Source organism: Apiospora phragmitis, assembly GCF_038363925.1.
Source record: "Apiospora phragmitis strain CBS 135458 chromosome Unknown utg000008l:1.0-3514335.0:1.0-3519231.0, whole genome shotgun sequence".
Classification (NCBI taxonomy): Eukaryota; Fungi; Ascomycota; class Sordariomycetes; order Amphisphaeriales; family Apiosporaceae; genus Apiospora; species Apiospora phragmitis.
This window is the reverse complement of record NW_027117407.1, coordinates 2,073,367-2,086,808: the sequence shown is the minus strand read 5'-3', so window position 1 is coordinate 2,086,808 and position 13,442 is coordinate 2,073,367. Positions and strand designations below refer to the sequence as shown.

At 53.0% G+C, this 13,442-nt stretch overlaps 5 protein-coding genes across 5 annotated transcripts; 2 read left to right on the top strand and 3 right to left on the bottom strand.

Annotated features, from left to right (window-relative positions):
- Positions 1-1,832: 1,832 nt before the first annotated feature.
- On the bottom strand, positions 1,833-2,348 carry PG994_009072 (uncharacterized protein; the record flags this gene model as incomplete). The annotated part of the gene is made up of 2 exons (XM_066860481.1): positions 1,833-2,215; positions 2,309-2,348. 2 exons carry the CDS (start codon positions 2,346-2,348, stop codon positions 1,833-1,835), a joined length of 423 nt encoding a protein of 140 aa, XP_066714070.1.
- Positions 2,349-3,185: 837 nt separating this feature from the next.
- PG994_009071 (Copper amine oxidase) lies at positions 3,186-5,992 on the bottom strand (the record flags this gene model as incomplete). Its single annotated transcript, XM_066860480.1, has 8 exons — positions 3,186-3,281; positions 3,358-3,580; positions 3,653-3,854; positions 3,955-4,130; positions 4,186-4,473; positions 4,526-5,232; positions 5,320-5,647; positions 5,724-5,992. The coding sequence occupies 8 exons, from the start codon at positions 5,990-5,992 to the stop codon at positions 3,186-3,188; spliced, it is 2,289 nt and encodes a 762-aa protein (XP_066714069.1).
- Positions 5,993-9,212: 3,220 nt separating this feature from the next.
- PG994_009070 (uncharacterized protein) lies at positions 9,213-9,508 on the top strand (the record flags this gene model as incomplete). The annotated part of the gene is made up of 2 exons (XM_066860479.1): positions 9,213-9,319; positions 9,346-9,508. 2 exons carry the CDS (start codon positions 9,213-9,215, stop codon positions 9,506-9,508), a joined length of 270 nt encoding a protein of 89 aa, XP_066714068.1.
- Positions 9,509-12,477: 2,969 nt separating this feature from the next.
- PG994_009069 (uncharacterized protein) lies at positions 12,478-12,902 on the top strand (the record flags this gene model as incomplete). The annotated part of the gene is made up of 2 exons (XM_066860478.1): positions 12,478-12,673; positions 12,745-12,902. The coding sequence occupies 2 exons, from the start codon at positions 12,478-12,480 to the stop codon at positions 12,900-12,902; spliced, it is 354 nt and encodes a 117-aa protein (XP_066714067.1).
- Positions 12,903-13,132: 230 nt separating this feature from the next.
- PG994_009068 (uncharacterized protein) lies at positions 13,133-13,432 on the bottom strand (the record flags this gene model as incomplete). Its single annotated transcript, XM_066860477.1, has 1 exon — positions 13,133-13,432. One exon carries the CDS (start codon positions 13,430-13,432, stop codon positions 13,133-13,135), a length of 300 nt encoding a protein of 99 aa, XP_066714066.1.
- Between the last annotated feature and the right edge of the window lie 10 nt (positions 13,433-13,442).

The following is a 13,442-nucleotide window of genomic DNA, read 5'->3' as shown; positions in this document are numbered from 1 at the left end:
CCCTATGTACAGTATGCGACAATGTCGTCCCGCCCTTTATATGCATCCCGTCGCTGCGGGTAGTGGATGCCGATTGTTGTGGGCTGTGTAATTTGAGGATCTGGGGTGACGGGACCAGCCAAGAAATCCAACACCCCATCTGGACGGCAGTCGGCACGCCATGTATCAGTCTGACAAGGATGGACGGGGGCGCAGAGCCGTCAGCGAGACGCGCCCAGGCGACCCAAGCATGCCGAGTGACGATGCAGCCAATCATGCCCCGGCAGCAGGAACAAGTTGTGGCTCGGAATTGCGCGGCCTCTGGTCTCGGCGGTCATATTGAGTTTCCAAATGCGCCTCTGCCATATCACGATTCACACCCCAAAGACCCTGGCCCCCCCTCGGCGTCCCGGGCTGTGGGAGGGCCATTGCTGCGCGACTTCGCCCGCTTGCCCGTGTTTTCCGCGTCCCCTATTTCCCAACAACCCCATCTCCACTGGCCCCCGATCGAACCCTTATTTCTACTTACTCTTCTTGTCATCACTTTCGCTGGCGTTTCCTCTGTCAGACTTCGCGACAAAAGCACCGCCACAAACCATCCAAACAAAAAGTCCACCGACCTCAAACCGCCGTCTGTTCTGACTTCCTGCAACATACGTCTTAACACATTCCCGCATTGAAACTTTACCGAACGTGCGTTTGCGATCCAGAAGACCATCATACATCTACCGGCACCATGTCTCAGCAGGACTACTATCAGCAGGGCCCTCCCCCTCAAGGATACGCCCCAGGGTTCGTGTCCCCCCTCGCGCTTCAATAACAGCAGTGACCCTGTATGTGGAAGGGCCTTGAGCTAACTGTCCCACAGTCCTTATCCTCCTCCCCAGCAGCCGGTATGTTGAGCACCGCCTTGCGACATCGCTACGTCCTCCCTTCGTATACGGGGTCTTTTCTCCTCGCTTGGGAAGGACCGATAGCGTTGTTCTGCCGGGTTACCCGAGCCGCGAACTCGACCAATCTGTCTCGATTCGCGGTCGCCACAAGCACAAATAAGTCTGACTTTTGATGCCTTAGATGTACTACCAGCAACAACCCCCGCCTCCCCCGCAGCAAGAAAAGAGCCACGGCTGCCTTTACGGATGGTGAGTCCCTTCCCCCAGCCCGTCTCCGATCTGTCATGTCTTCGGAGCGGTCGCATGGTCCTGTACTAACCTCGGCTCTACCATCGTAGTCTGGCGACATTGTGCTGCTGTTGGCTCTGCGGCGAATCGTGTGAATGTTGTCTAGAGTGTTGCGACTGCTGTTAGGCAAGCCGAGGCGAGGGAGAACCTATGGTGTCGGCTACCTGAGGGCAAGCTCAGGACGCGGTCGAACCTCTTTCGTTATCGGCGGACGGCAACAAGCGCATTTGAGATTCGCAGCTGTGAGATATTGGCATCGGGTCGGAGGGAGATGAATGAACGACCATCAGTTGCATTGTTGGATTATTTTAGGATGGGTACCATACGAGGCCACGACCTCTTTTCTTACTTGTGTTCAATAAGAGACTTATCAATAGACTCGACGTTTCTTACTGGCTTTCCCCCCATTGACCTCCTAGTCTCGTGCCAGATGCCTGTTCGTAGAAGGTGGATCCGAGCAGCCGGTCACCAAGCTGCGTGGTGTGGCTTGAAACTATAATGCGCTACGGCGACAAGGGAACCAATGAGGAAAGGAGAGATCTAGCATGAACTGGCGCCACCTGAGCTCTAAGTCAACGTCGCCTCATGCAGCACTGCATATCAAGACGACCATCTCCCGAATCGTACTGTCGTTCTGCAACAATTTTCTGAAACCCCTACGGCTCTGCGCTCTTATTTTTGTGCATGGCTACACTCAGGAAGCTTCCCTTGCACCTGGCTGCCGACACGCTTTTCCCAGCTCAGCAGGGAGAGCCTCCAGTCGCCCCTGCCAACCTCCATATTGAACCCGCACGACCACCCGGGACCCCGAGCCACGCGCGAGTTGTCCGTCTCGTTGTCGGCCTCGTGCCCCGGGTTCGTCACGAGATCCCACTCCTCCTCCGGACAGGCCTTTCCGTCGGTACTATTATTGGCTGCCTGTGCGCCACCCTCGCCGGCCACCGTCTGGCCCCTGCGGTCTTCCGTGGCTGGTTCGTCGTCGCCGCCGCCTTGGGTTTGGCCACTCCCTGCTTGCGATGATGATGAACACCACTGGGGTCCGGTCAGCTTGGTGACTGCATTACGTCATCCATCGTTAGCCGTCGAACGCAAATCTTCCGGTTGTAGGTATGTGACAGTGTGTATACAACGCAGGCGCGCAAACTTACCCACCGGCAGCCGGCCTGATGTCCCACCCCTTTGTGACATTGTACTTTCTCACTTTGCCTCGAGAGGATCAAGATGGTGTCGTTTTCTGTAGGCCCAGCTAACTGTGATATTAGCCTACAACTTGCAAGTAGTAAGTATGTAGGAGCTACTGTAGCGTGGGGAAGGTGTCAATGTGGTGGGTGTCAAAGGATTCAATCCTCTGCTGATCGTGGCGGCCTTGCCCCGCATATTCATGTAAAGGTAGGGGCATTTTATGTATGGCCGCCAGGTGGCGATATGTTGGACGATGCCGTAAGCAACCCTGAAGTTGCTTTTGATTGGTTCATATCCCTACCTAACCCCTTTAATCAGGGGAATGATCCTGACAGCTACGTAAGGCAGCCGGTGGCCATCTACCAACTGGTACTAGCAACATAACTCATGGCCGGCTTTATCGATTCTCACAGCAAGTAAGAAAAAAAGATATATTGTTGCCCGACATCTTATACCTCAGATTTAATCATACAGAGAAAGGGAACCTGGAAGCCTCGAGTAACCAACAGCTATAGCACGTTTCAAAGTAAAAGTTTTGTAAATTATATACTACGAATAGAAGTCATGATAACATGGTTGAACGAGAATAACCAAAGAAGCCAAACACCACAATCCGTGGCTTGACCACGCTGAAGCGAACTGGAATCGCGTCTAGAAAACACCCTCATAGGGCTTCGAATGCCAATATGTTGTCGTCGTTCTTCCACCTTGGGTTTCCACACATTATCGTCTGGAGACCCATTTCCATCACTAGAGACAGTTCTCCTGACCATAGAATGCGGTGCCCCCTTCTTGCATCGTCTCTCTTTCGACGGGTTCGCTAAGGAAGGCTGGAAGAGTCCTCTAGCCGATGTGGTCAGGCTGCGAGCCATCGTACGGGTTCTTGCGAATGGCAATCGTGGCGCTCCAGTTTTCATCAGGCTTGGGGTTGAATTGAGACTAGAGTACGTTTCCTGTTAGCTCAGGAGTATCGTCAAGGGGGAAAGAGTGCAACAGAAGAAGAAGAGAAACTTACCGAGTCGACAGCACAGTTGGCCGGAGTGGCCCCGTACCTGGTGATGGCAGTGGTGCCGTTCTTGGAAGTGAGCTGGACCATCTGCTTCGTTGCACGGTGGGGGGAGCCCGCGAGGTAGTTGAACGGCTCAATGAGCATTGCAGTGTGCGCCGTTGAGAACACGGTGTTCGGCAAATCACCAGTATGCGGAATGTGATGCATGCCCAGGTTGAACCAGAGAACACTATCGTAAGGTGTGTCAGTAATGAGTTCATCGATCAGGGGGTCGTAGTGAATAGGCTGCCCAGATACTTACAGGTCTTCCTGGTCAAGGGACTCGCTGTCCTGGAACTTCGCAAAGTCAACCAGGGGATCTTCGACATCGAGCAGGTTGTAAGGGCTCGATGCGCGGACTTCGGTGTCCTTGAACTTGGTCGCGTACAAGTGGTGGTTAGCCACGTTGAGCGCATTGCCTGCAACTGATGAATCCTTGACAGTGAGGTGGATGACACCGGCGGCTAACGAGAACATGTTAGTGCGCATCCACATGCAAATAAGGAGAAGAATAGGATAAGTCGCCTAGGAGCCAGGGCCGCTTTGTCCTCGATATGTACTTACCGGGGTGGATCCTGTATCCAGGAGCCTCTCCAAACTTGTTCAACTCATCCTTGTTGACAACCGCGTAGATGCTGGGCGAGTTGGTTTCCCAGTTGATCTTGGCGTCGTCTTCGTTGGTGATGAAAGACTTCTTGGCCTTCATGGTGTTACGGGGCTTGTTGTCGTTCCAGTGGTAGCTGCAAGGTCTCGTTAGTGGCAAATCCCCGTTAAGATGATTCTGTTGGTACTCACGTTTCAGTAGTCGGCACGAATTCGACCTTCTGCAGGGAGTTCTTCTCTCCCAGAATGTCGAAGTCGGCCTTGAAGGTGATGACGTGGTCGTGCATGGAACCGGAGAGGTCATCATGGATCTTGAAGCCATACTCCTCATTGTTTGCGTAGAAGGCACTCTGGATGAACCCGGAAGCCCTGACGTGGATGGTGACGGAGCCGTCCATGTGGAAGTCGTACGATGTCATGTAGTCGTAGTTGCCAGCCGTGGTGACAGTGCGAAGCGTGAACACGACGTTCTTGGTGATACTGGTGTAGCCAGTACCCGAATGCCTCTGGATAGGGTAAACCTGGGTCGGACTCGAACAAGCAGATACCATTGGGTCGAACTTTACGGGTTGTGCCATCGACGTAGGTCGTGTTGAGGTAGGTCGAGTAGGCAGGACAGTCGTAGCCGTTGACGAGGGAAACCATCTGGCCGCCGAACCCGCCAAAATAGGTGTCGAGAAACACAGCGCCGGATTGAATCGGGTCCTGGCCAGCATAGTGCGCCATGGCCTCCTCCATGCCGAGCTCGTAGAGGATCCTCTTGCCCTTGAACCGGATGTCGAAGAGCCTGACGCCCAGATCGCGGCTGTCGGAGACGAAGAAGGTGAAGTCCATCCAGGAGACGAAGTTGTTCTCCGTGTCGACCGAGAAGCGCTTAGCGCCGGGCTGGACAAGGGTAGGGGGCTGCAGGTCATCGAAGGGCAGGTCATCGCCGTTTCTCTCCAGCTGAGACCAAGCACCGTCCACGCCGCCACCCAGAGTCTTGAAGCCAGGAGCCGTTACTGCCTTGCGGAATTCATCGAGGCTGCTGTAGAGGATGTCGTTGTACAGCCAGCCGTCGACAGCCCATTTCGAAGTGTCACGACCAGTGATATTGGCCCTGATGTAGAGGCCCAACGGAAGCAACGTGCCCGTGTCGTAAATCTTCTTCGGCTTTCCCTCGACACCGTACCACGTGGTCACTTGGCCGTTCTCGACCTGCACAGGCGAAGAAGAAACAAGCTGAACACCATCGGGACCCTGGCGATGAGAAAAACAGTCAGTAGGGTGGCCAACTATAGACAGCCGGCTTCGGAATAACGCAGGAGTGGGCAGGACTCAACATACCACGTTCCAAAGGATCTTTAGGACATCGGCAGCTTCAGTCAGAAAAGCCTTGGAAAGATCACCGTCGGTAGCAAAGTCGGCATCGTGAACACGGATCTTGCTGCCTTTCTGCCTGTTGGAGAAGAAGCTGAGGGGGTGCACGACGGTAGAGTCGGAGAGCGGAAGTGGTCCCACTACAAATTCTTCCATGTACGGCTCTTCAGTGGCGCCGAACAGGAGGTTGACACGGGCATAGACTGGAGGAGCGGGTCCCGTTCCAGCCACAAACGGAAGGACGGCGGTCTTGTTGGGCTGCAGCAGGTCGATGGCAAGCATTCGGTTGTCCCAGCTTCGGAGTGGTCAGTGCAAGCTTCTTGCGTCATGTGTCATGTCCTGCGTGCAGACGGGACGGGATGAACACTCACTTCCCACCATCCTCGGTCAGGTTCAGCTCCTTATCTTTGAACAGGAAGGTGATGGCATCGGACAGCTCACGATTGGTGAGACCCGCCCATACGTTTTTGTGGGGAGCCTGCGTAGTGGGCTGTGCGATTACACAGGTACCGTTATCAGTGACACGGCGCTGGAGTGGCAGGCGCAACTCGGACACTGGCTGCAACGGAGCATGTGGCCCGGGAAGACCAGAGACCAGAGAGCCCAGAAGCGGCAGAGAAGCGAGGAAGAAACGTCCCATCTTGCGGATTGGCTTGAGATGAACTGCAGCGGCTTGATGAAGTTGCCAGTGAGGGATGAGTCCTTCCAACCATAACCTCTCCGAGCCACGTCGAGCTTTTGTATTCCTCTCGATCTCGGTGTCCGGATCCCAGCATTGCGAAGCTCCCGTTTAGACGCATCGTGGCCGTCGAAACTGCAGCCATGATTTACAGCGGTGGTCATCGAGCATGATGGCAGACGTTGGTGTATTCGCCCGTTCGGTTTGCAAGTGGACGTCGAGAATGCATCTAGGTGAGCCGTTATCTACAGGGATGGAGCAGGCTACGCCGAAAATGGCCCTTTTCCGTTCTTGGCATACTTCTTCCCGAGTCAGGATGGCTGAATTCGGTTGCACTGCTATATAGAGGGGGCATCTCGTTCAATGCTTGTGCACCTAAGGTTAACTTAAATCACTCATGGTTGGCCGGGGGGGGGGGGGGACGGAGCGTTCCTGGCAGGCGAGGGTTGCTACGATACGAAGGTTATGTAATGGAAAGCACTTCAACTAGGAAAGCGCGTTTCAGAAACACAAGTGCAGTTGCTTGTCGTCACAACATGGAATGGGACACAAATGCATGTCACGGCTGGATTGGACGAGTAGCTTAAGTTGCCTATCTATTTGGCCTCCTACCCATACTACCTGTCTGCCTGTGACAGCTCGAATGACTCCTATCATGTTGATATTATACTTCCCACTACGGGATGTGATGGGATGCCACAAAGATAAGATCATGGCCAAGGCTATATGCCGACAAGCTTTGGAGATGGGATGATAAGCTTGCAGGGGCGCTAGTCAGTAACCTGCAGTGGTGGTGCCAGGCACTATTAGTACACAGGTCGAGGTATGTAGTATTAAATGCACGATATAGCGATCCGTGCACCGTGTAAAGTAGCCCGTGGGCAGAGTGTCATTCGAAGGAACAGCAATGTCGATCCTTATCATTCTGGAATCCCCCAAGATTCCTATTGGCAACATTTTTGGTCATCAAAACCGTATCTACCTTACCTACTACTACTGCAGCAGTTTTTCTTTCTAAGATGTATCCTACCCATCGGTACCTCGAGAATTCGTCCGGAGAAAGAAATGAGACAAACTACAGTAGTACCGGCTGCCATGGATAAGGTTAGCGGGTAGCGATATAGTCAAGGTAAGGATCTTTTAGAGGGGGGCCCACGAAAACAACCAACCCCTGGCACACCACCCCCGGGTAAACAAACACACGACTCAACCCGCCCCTCCGCCGTGCATCCCCCACGTTCATATTAGGTTCGCAATCTCCCCACGTGAGGCGGGAAGGCGGGATTGTGCCTTGGACTTACCCCGGCCCCATTGGGAAATACGCGAAAGTGGGACACGATGGCCGTACCGGAGGAACTAATAGTAAATGGCCCGAGTAGCCAGAGACAGCAGCGCAGCATATCAACGACAAATCTTATCCTGGAGTTCGCACTCGAACCCGATCTTTTCTCTCTCCCGAACGACAAACTCCTGCTGCAGATCAATGTATCCTATCAACGATGATTTTTCGGCTTCAAAGAGAAGAAAAAGGCATATCGGCCCTTATCTTACGGCCGGCCTGCTCTCCACACTCAGATCGTCCAGCGCATCTTTGCCCAGGTGGGGTGACATGGCCTACGAGCACTAATTAGTCTTGGCCGGCAGACTCGAAAAATTATTGGATGTCGTTGGCAAGGGATCGTGCCGGGAATGTGAGCCGTTATCTGCAGCGGAGGAGTAATTAGGTAACACTCTCTAAAAGATTCCGGCTTCCGTTTCTTTGCAGTTTCGATCGCTGCTCGACAGCTTATACTCCCCCGCTGCCCGCCACTCGTCCTGCAACCGTTTAGAACCACAAGATTCGTCACGGCACTAGGTTGCTAATACTTTGGGTTGTATTTCGCGCAGTGGGATGTCTGAGGTTGATTATACCTTATAATGCTAACATCACCAGCTGCATGCTTTTGTCACTTGTCCCGTTCCCGACCTACCACGCGGCAAGCCCTGCCACATTGTGAGTTTGTATAGGAAATCTTTCGGCAACTGCCATGGAGCGCGGATAAGCCCGCCCCCTATAGCCGGTTCCTCATCCCTCCCAATACGAGAAACGTCGAAGCCCCGGCGGCAGGCACATGCCCAAAGATGCTGTCTATAGTCCTAGTAGGGTAACGACCATGTATATCATTAATCCTCCTGACTCCAGCCTTATTATACGTTTTTTCTTCTTTTTCTTTGGAATGCTGGATTCCAGATCCTTCGTTGGCCCGGAGCGAGCAGCGAGAAAGCCGGGCATTCTAAGAGCATATACCAGAAGTTGCAAATGGTTGGTTCAGGGGTAAGGAGGGTGTGCACCGCTGAGAAACCAGGTCGACCTTCTACGTGCTATTATATAACCCCCCTGTTGATTGAAGTTATTATCTTGCATCCTCTTCATATGGCTTGTCCTAGTCAGCTTGAATCATTTATGGCCACTTTAAATATTTCCAGACAAATGAGGAATGTCAACTTACGGAATGAATGTACTTTGCTGCATAGCTATGTAGTCGGCCAATCAGCAGACAAAGGGAAAGAATTGCACCTTGAAGATCTATTTACCTAAACTCCCTTGACTATAGAAATACAATAGAAAATATCTAGGTAATACTTACCTTGTGTCTGAAACGATAAGCAAACAAATTTCCGCCCTAATTGGTAAGTGACTATGTATAAACAACTTTCGGATACCGCACCGCTGTGTGTAATACTGTGTATTCAGTTCCTTGTCCATTCACAGCCCCCTCTACATTACGCTAACGTCTTTTAAATCCGTGGCAGCCCGACTGGTTAGCCCATATAAAGAGAAGGGACCATCTAAAGACTCTATGCCCCCCCAAGGGTCTTGCAAAACAACCTCAGTTGTGCCTCAAAACCCCACGTACTGTGGCTGATATCTCCATCTAGCCTCCTGAATACGCACTCCTACGACCAGACGTGCCGACAATGGCTCTGAAACTAATCATGAACCACTTGAGCCAAAATCCCATCATCACCTTGTACACAGCAAATAGCCCGCTGCACCCTAGGCACTTGCCTCACCCGCAGCGGGGTCGCCATCAGAGACCTAGCGACTGGGCAAGAAGTTAAGACGGTGAATATACGCAATGTTAACCAAGAACTGAACCCGCACCGCCGCGTCCAAGGCTGCATAGAGGAGGCGCACCTCATGACTCTGCCAGCGGGAGCACCCGCTGAGGTCCCAATCTATCTTGGACATGCTGTGTCCCGTTCACAGCTACGGTCAGTGGCCAAACTGGACTGGGAGGTCGAGAAGTACGAGCGGCCCAAAAGATACGCAGGTCCACGGCGGTTATGGGCGTTAACGGCCTGGAGCCGAGTCACGAGTACGAGGTTAGTGTTAATGAGGATGATGTTCGCCGCGTCATGTGGACGACGGTCGCCAAGGAGAGCATTCCCCTTGAGGGCGGCCATAAAAGGTCAAAGGGGGATCCAGAGAGCTAGTGTCGGATCAAGGAACAACCCATACCTAGAATTTGTTATCTATACTGCCTCCATTAAGATTTAAACCGATCACGAGGTCTAGACGGACAGTTAGGAACTTTAGGGCAGCGTAGTTGCAATTGAAAGCAAAACCCAGGGATTCTGCATTCATACTTCGTTAGCGAAAGGCGACGGGTTGCTTCGTAAAGGCCATACCAAGTCGGCGACTCACATAAGCATCATGGTACCTCATCGGCATATCAAATACAATGACGCGGGCAGAGAAGACGTTTTTCACAGGTGTCCAGTCCGACGGTATTGCTAACAAGCCAATGGCCTCGATCAAAATGCAGATGAGGCACCATCAACATGGTGCATATACTCACATGCCAAACGCGTAGTCACTAGATGCTTTCCTGGACATTTGTTGTCTTGCCTCGGAGTGATTATATCTCCCATGTGTGAGAGCACACTTACTTAAACTGGCAATATTGTCCAGGAAGAATATAGGAATGCGTGTGGGCTGGAATTTGCAATCGATCGTAGCCTGCCATGCTCGTGGGCCGCCTTCCCTTCCAGGGAGTGTATAATGCCTCCAAGGCCACCGCCACCAGTTTGACCGAGATGTTGCGACTGTAGCTCGCGCCGTTTGGTATTAAAATGATTAACCTGGTGACTGCCGGTGTGAAGTCCATGGTCTGTGATAATGTGCCCCCTGCCGTGCTTCCGTTTAACTCGATGTATAACGTTGCCAAGGAGGATATTATAAAGAAGGCCATGGCGGGAGAGGATTCAATAACTAACAATGTCGACCCTTCCGACTAAGCCGATCGGTTTAGAACATTGGATTTGGCGAGGCCGCCATGCGTCTGAGGTGCGACTGGCGTCAATGCTGCCAATTGGTGTCCTGGACGGCCCAATGGAGAGGATACCGAAATTGGACGTGTTGGAACAGAAGATCAAAGATGTGGAAGGAGCAGAAAGGCGACAGTATCTGTAACCCTTTCGCCCTAAGACCTGGCAGATTCGTGGTCCACTGCAACAGGTAGCCTCAACGTTCAAAGTGAGGCAACGCTGATGTCTATTAGTATGTCCAAAGCTGGCTTGCCTAGCCATAGTTATGTAAAAGCTGTTAGACCGAATAGCTCACATCGTTTGTGTTTATTAGCCACCCGCCAAGAGTGCATTACTGGCCAAGTGACGAACCCGACGGCAGTAAAACAAAGGGGGTATGTAGGAGCGAGGAAAAGCTCACTCTGCCACCGCCATAGGACCCAAGGGTTGGCAAGGGGCAGATATGAAGTGAGTGCAGCGGCTTCTGAATCCGTCGTAGCCTTGACCGGACCCGGAACCCAGGGGCTCCGGCTAAGAAATTGTATGTTACCATCGCACCGCCTTTGGCCGGCCGCGGGTTGCTAGGCACTCATGAACCCAGGGGCATTCAGGCGGCTGGCGGCTGGCGAGATGGAAGGTCCCTTGAACCAATTAGCCAACAAAGTGGGTTACTAGTTGTCGTCGTCGTATCGTTAGGAGCGGTTAAGATGAGGGAGCTCTCTTGGCAGCTCGTCCAGCGCAACCATAATTACCCACTATGCGTGGAAAGCCTACCGTGCCCTGGTTCCCATAGGTCACCCTCCTTTTCAACGGAAACGTTGTCTTCCGGATCAACGGTTCAGCAAGATAGAGTGCGGCTCAGCCCCACCAGCACCTCCAAAAGACCCCACCATTACCCAGCATAGCTTATGCCGCGATGTAACGCAGCAGCGACGAGACATGAGTCGGATGCCAAGAAGCAAAGGGAATTCATGAACTGGCAGGCTGGATGGCAAGGGCAAGTGCTTGTGCCAAGTGTGAATGATTTACCGACTTAGCCGTCGATCAAAAACAATGATCACTTTTAGTTTGCTGATCTACTCAGCGGTTCGAACTTATTCATCCCAACCGTGGCCAAGTCTGTCTGTCGTGACGATTGAACATTGAAGTGACCCACCAAGCCTATCTGTGGCTGAACCGCCACCCCCCCCCCCTCCCACCCCACCCCCCCGCCCATAGATAGATCTCACGATGTATGTAAACGGAGTAGCCAAATTAAGCATGTCCCGTAGGTTAAAGAAGGTTATTAGACTACAACTTAATCTTATACCATATTAAGCGAGCAAGAGCCGGAGAGGCCCTCAGCATCTTCAAATCCTCATCGATGATTGGTCAAGTTCTCTGTTGTGGCTGGAATTGGCCGCAACGGTTTCATCCACGCATTGATGCAACTCGAGACGAACCCGCACCTCAGGGGCCCGCACCCCTGTCTGTTCGTTTCGTCTCGTCTCATCTCGACCTCGGATTTTCTGACGTCTCAAATCTTGGGGTCGCAGCAAGCGAAAACAAAGAAGCTGACTCGAGCCCGGCTCCTGCTTGCGTGCCATTGACCAGAAACCGACTTCGATAGGTTAAGCTTGTTTTCCCCAAGCAAGCCCAGTCCACAGGATTAGGTTAAGCTGCAAAGCAGCAGAGCCTCCTCTCCCCCAGTCTACTCCACCCGGTTCGCCTATGTAGACCTAACGTCGCATAATGGTTTGGCCGCTATACTGCTTCTTTCGTGCGAGCCGACGGGCCCCATCGTCTGGACCGGTCGATTGATGTGCTTCACTCCGAGGTCAGGGGGCCACAGCCAGGATCACAAGGTCGCAGAGCGTTGAATGAACTCCCTCTGAAGCGGACTCGACTCCCTGCCGCCGACATGGTGGTTGCCGGGAGCACTCAGAGAGGCCGCGTTGCTCTCCTCAGAGCGCAGCATAAAGAGAGCCACGCGGCCGCCGTAGTTCGCACATCTTTTCCTTTCCCTTCCCAAGCCAGTCTTCCCAGTCAATCTTCAGATCTACATTCGTCCATTCTTTCCCGCTGAGCGGATCACTTTCACTTCAAAACACTTTACCTGCACATCAATCGTTCCGGTTCATACCATATTACCCAATACCCAACCAACTACCGTCAAGATGCAGTTCTCATTCACCGCCGTTCTCTTTGGCCTCGTTGCCGTCTCTTCCGCCGCTATTGTCGACACCGAGGGTGTCCGCAATGTTGCCCGCCAGGCCGCCAGCGGCTGCTGTGTCGCCAACAAGTCCCTGAAGGAGGACAACTGCCAGGTCAACGGCCAGGCCGGCAAGTGCGTTCCCGGAGGCCCCGCTCAGTGTAAGTAACAAAAACTTTCCCTCGGCAGCAAAGCAGAAAGAACCAATGCTAACATATACCCCCTTCTCTAGGCGGTGGTGCACTGAACTGCGTTGCTACCAGCCAGCTGAAGTGCGACAACAGCGTCAAGGAGCGCTCCGGTGTTCTGTGCCGCTTCGCCCTGCCCAACGGCAAGCTCCAGGACGGTGCCAAGCAGATCAGCAACCTGAACCAGGCTAAGGTTAACTAGAGTGGAAGGATAATAATAGTCGAGTGGGGGGTCTGGAGTTGACTTGTAAAATAATCCGACGAGTTTCGGTTGAAAAGACATACTTTGACGGCTCGCATACTCATTATTTTTCCGCTGCATGCATATAGTGATTTGTTCGCTCCTTTCCGTGTTGCGTGCGTTATACTAACATCGAAACATTATGGCCTCCTATACCAAACCACACTGGCCGCATCCACCTCGAAACACCTTTATTCTTGGCCAAGATCAACGCGCTGCTGGTATTCCAGTGCGGCCACGATACTCTTCGCCCAACCAAAGTTCGCTTCTCTGCGCGCCTCTTCCGATCTTGACATCAGGATCCCCCGCCCGTCCCTCCAGCTGTCGTATTCCGGTTTGGTCGTCGCCAAGTCCCCATCCGCGAAAATGCGATACTGCAGCTGATGCCGGAGCCGGAGCTGATCGGCGAACCCGGGGTTGGGGCTCACGGCGGGCCGGTGTCTGCGCACGACGCTCAGAGCAGCATCGTAGTCGAGCCCGAGGGCGCGCATGGTGTATGCA